Source organism: Talpa europaea (assembly GCF_964194135.1).
Source record: "Talpa europaea genome assembly, chromosome: 2".
NCBI lineage: Eukaryota > Metazoa > Chordata > Mammalia > Eulipotyphla > Talpidae > Talpa > Talpa europaea.
In genome coordinates this window covers 65,469,420-65,471,503 of record NC_140068.1, presented here as the reverse complement: position 1 = coordinate 65,471,503, position 2,084 = coordinate 65,469,420, and the positions used below count along the sequence as shown (strand labels likewise).

Below are 2,084 nucleotides of genomic sequence, written 5' to 3'. Positions count from 1 at the left end.
ACACCAGGTATTAAGTGTCTAGTTCAAGTACTGCCAGGCTGTATGGAGATGTGCTTCAGGCAGGTTTCAGACAACAAACTACAAGTACCACTGGTTCTAGAGGGCATCATCCATGATACCAAAGCAGGGCTGGATCCCCTTTCCATCAAGGACTTTAAAAAAAAAAATTGTAACCCCATGGTGATTGGCTGCTGCAGGGTCAGTGCTGTATCGGGGATTTGAGGAGAGGAAATGAGCCTCCTCCTCAGCAGGGAAGCTCTAACTTTAGTGTGAAGTCCTTTCAGAGCTCTCTGGGGCTGTCCTGGCTTCTCAGGATCCGATGCTCTTGCCCAGAAGAGAAAGCCTCATTTCGACCCAGTAACAGTGAAACAGTGAAAGAAGAGTCAACCTACCTTTGGACCCAACCACAACATGGTCCCCAAAGGGCGTTTAGGTGGCCCCATTGCAAATGACAAGTCAACTTGTGCACTTAAAGCGTATCAGTTTATGGAAGGCTTGTTTGAAATCCTCATTGGACATGGTATAGATGACAGGATTGATGAGGGAGTTGAGATAACCCAGCCACGTGAAGAAGTCAAAGATGGCCAGGTGGAACCAACAGGCCTCCTTGCAGATAGGCATCACCAGGGAGATGATGAAGAAGGGCAGCCAACACACAATAAATGCTCCTAAAATGATGCCCAGGGTCTTGGTGGCTTTGCGCTCCCTAGCGGCCATGAGTTTCTTCTTCTCCAGTAGGGCGTCAGAGACTCGCACCTTGACTTGGTTTACGTACACAGGAGACCCCGATTCGCTGGGCACGTCGGGAGCCCTCGAGTTAATAGAAGTGACCGAGGATGTGGACCCTGGGGAGTCAGTTATCAACTGGGCTCGTGTCAGACGCTTGCCGGTCCTGTTAGGTGTCTGTTTCAAAATCCGGGAGCGGGCTTCCACGTAGATGCGGCCATAGAGGGCGATGAGGAGCAGGGTGGGGAAGTAGAAAGCGCCCACCGTGGAGTAGACTGTGTAGAGGACGTGGTCGGTGTTCACCACGCAGTCTGACACCTCCTCCTCGGCTTTGGCTTGACGCCAGAAGAAGGGCGGCAGCGAGATGGAGATAGAGAAGACCCACACCAGCGCGATCATGACCGCCGCCCTCTTGGGAGTCCTTTTGGCCGAGTACTCCACGGCGTCCGTGATGGCCCAGTAGCGATCCAGGGCGATGACACAGAGGTGCAGGATTGAAGCAGTGCAACAGGTGATGTCCGAAGACAGCCAGAAGTCGCAGACCACCTGGCCCAGCGTCCAGCGGCCAGTGACCGTGTACATGGTGCTGATGGGCATCACCAGGATGGATACAAGCAGGTCGGTGACCGCCAGGGAGGCGATCAGGTAGTTAGCCGGGGTGTGCAGCTTCCGGGTCCGGTACACGGTGGCGATCACAAAAGCATTGGAGAGCGTGGTGGCCAAGGTGATAAGCGCCAGCAGCAAGATCAGTAGTACTTTCCAGGGCAAGGCGATAGAGTCCTGGTAAATGTGGTGGCCCTCGGCACTGCAATTATGGGAGGGAGCAGCGGAGAGGTTGGCCTGAGAAGCCTGGGTCTGGGCGCCCGCGGGCGGCGGCTGGGCGCACTGAGCGCCTGTTTCCTCCATGGCTCTCTCTACCCGCGACCCTGAGCGCAGCTCCTGGGCAAGGAGTTGACGAGGGAGAAAACGGAAAAACCGCAGAGGAAACACAGTCTAGTCCTCCGGTTGCTAATTAGTTCCGCGGTTCCTCAATTACTCCTCCACCCAGACTCCCTGCAGAAACTAGAGGTCAAGGGCGCGGCAGCCCCGGCAGCGGAGCGCGTTCCCGGCACTTCCCGTGCGCCTGGCACCGCCGCTGAGTCTCCAGCAGCCCTCTCCACGCCCGTTCTTAGACTGGGTTTGCTAAGGACTAACCACCGAACCCCAGTCGTCCGAGCTCGCTCCAGGACGTCTAGTGGAGCCGGGGTCTGTATTGTCTGAGGAGGGATCATCAGTCAGGTGGGGTCTCTTACCCCAATTGCTCGGGGCTGAGAGTCTCCTAGCCCGGACGCTCCCAAATCTGCAGACTCGGCCCGCAG

General features: G+C 56.3%; 1 protein-coding gene across 1 annotated transcript; it reads right to left on the bottom strand.

The window, feature by feature from the left end:
• Positions 1–456: 456 nt before the first annotated feature.
• HTR1B (5-hydroxytryptamine receptor 1B) lies at positions 457–1,632 on the bottom strand (the record flags this gene model as incomplete). The annotated part of the gene is made up of 1 exon (XM_084228128.1): positions 457–1,632. One exon carries the CDS (start codon positions 1,630–1,632, stop codon positions 457–459), a length of 1,176 nt encoding a protein of 391 aa, XP_084084254.1.
• Between the last annotated feature and the right edge of the window lie 452 nt (positions 1,633–2,084).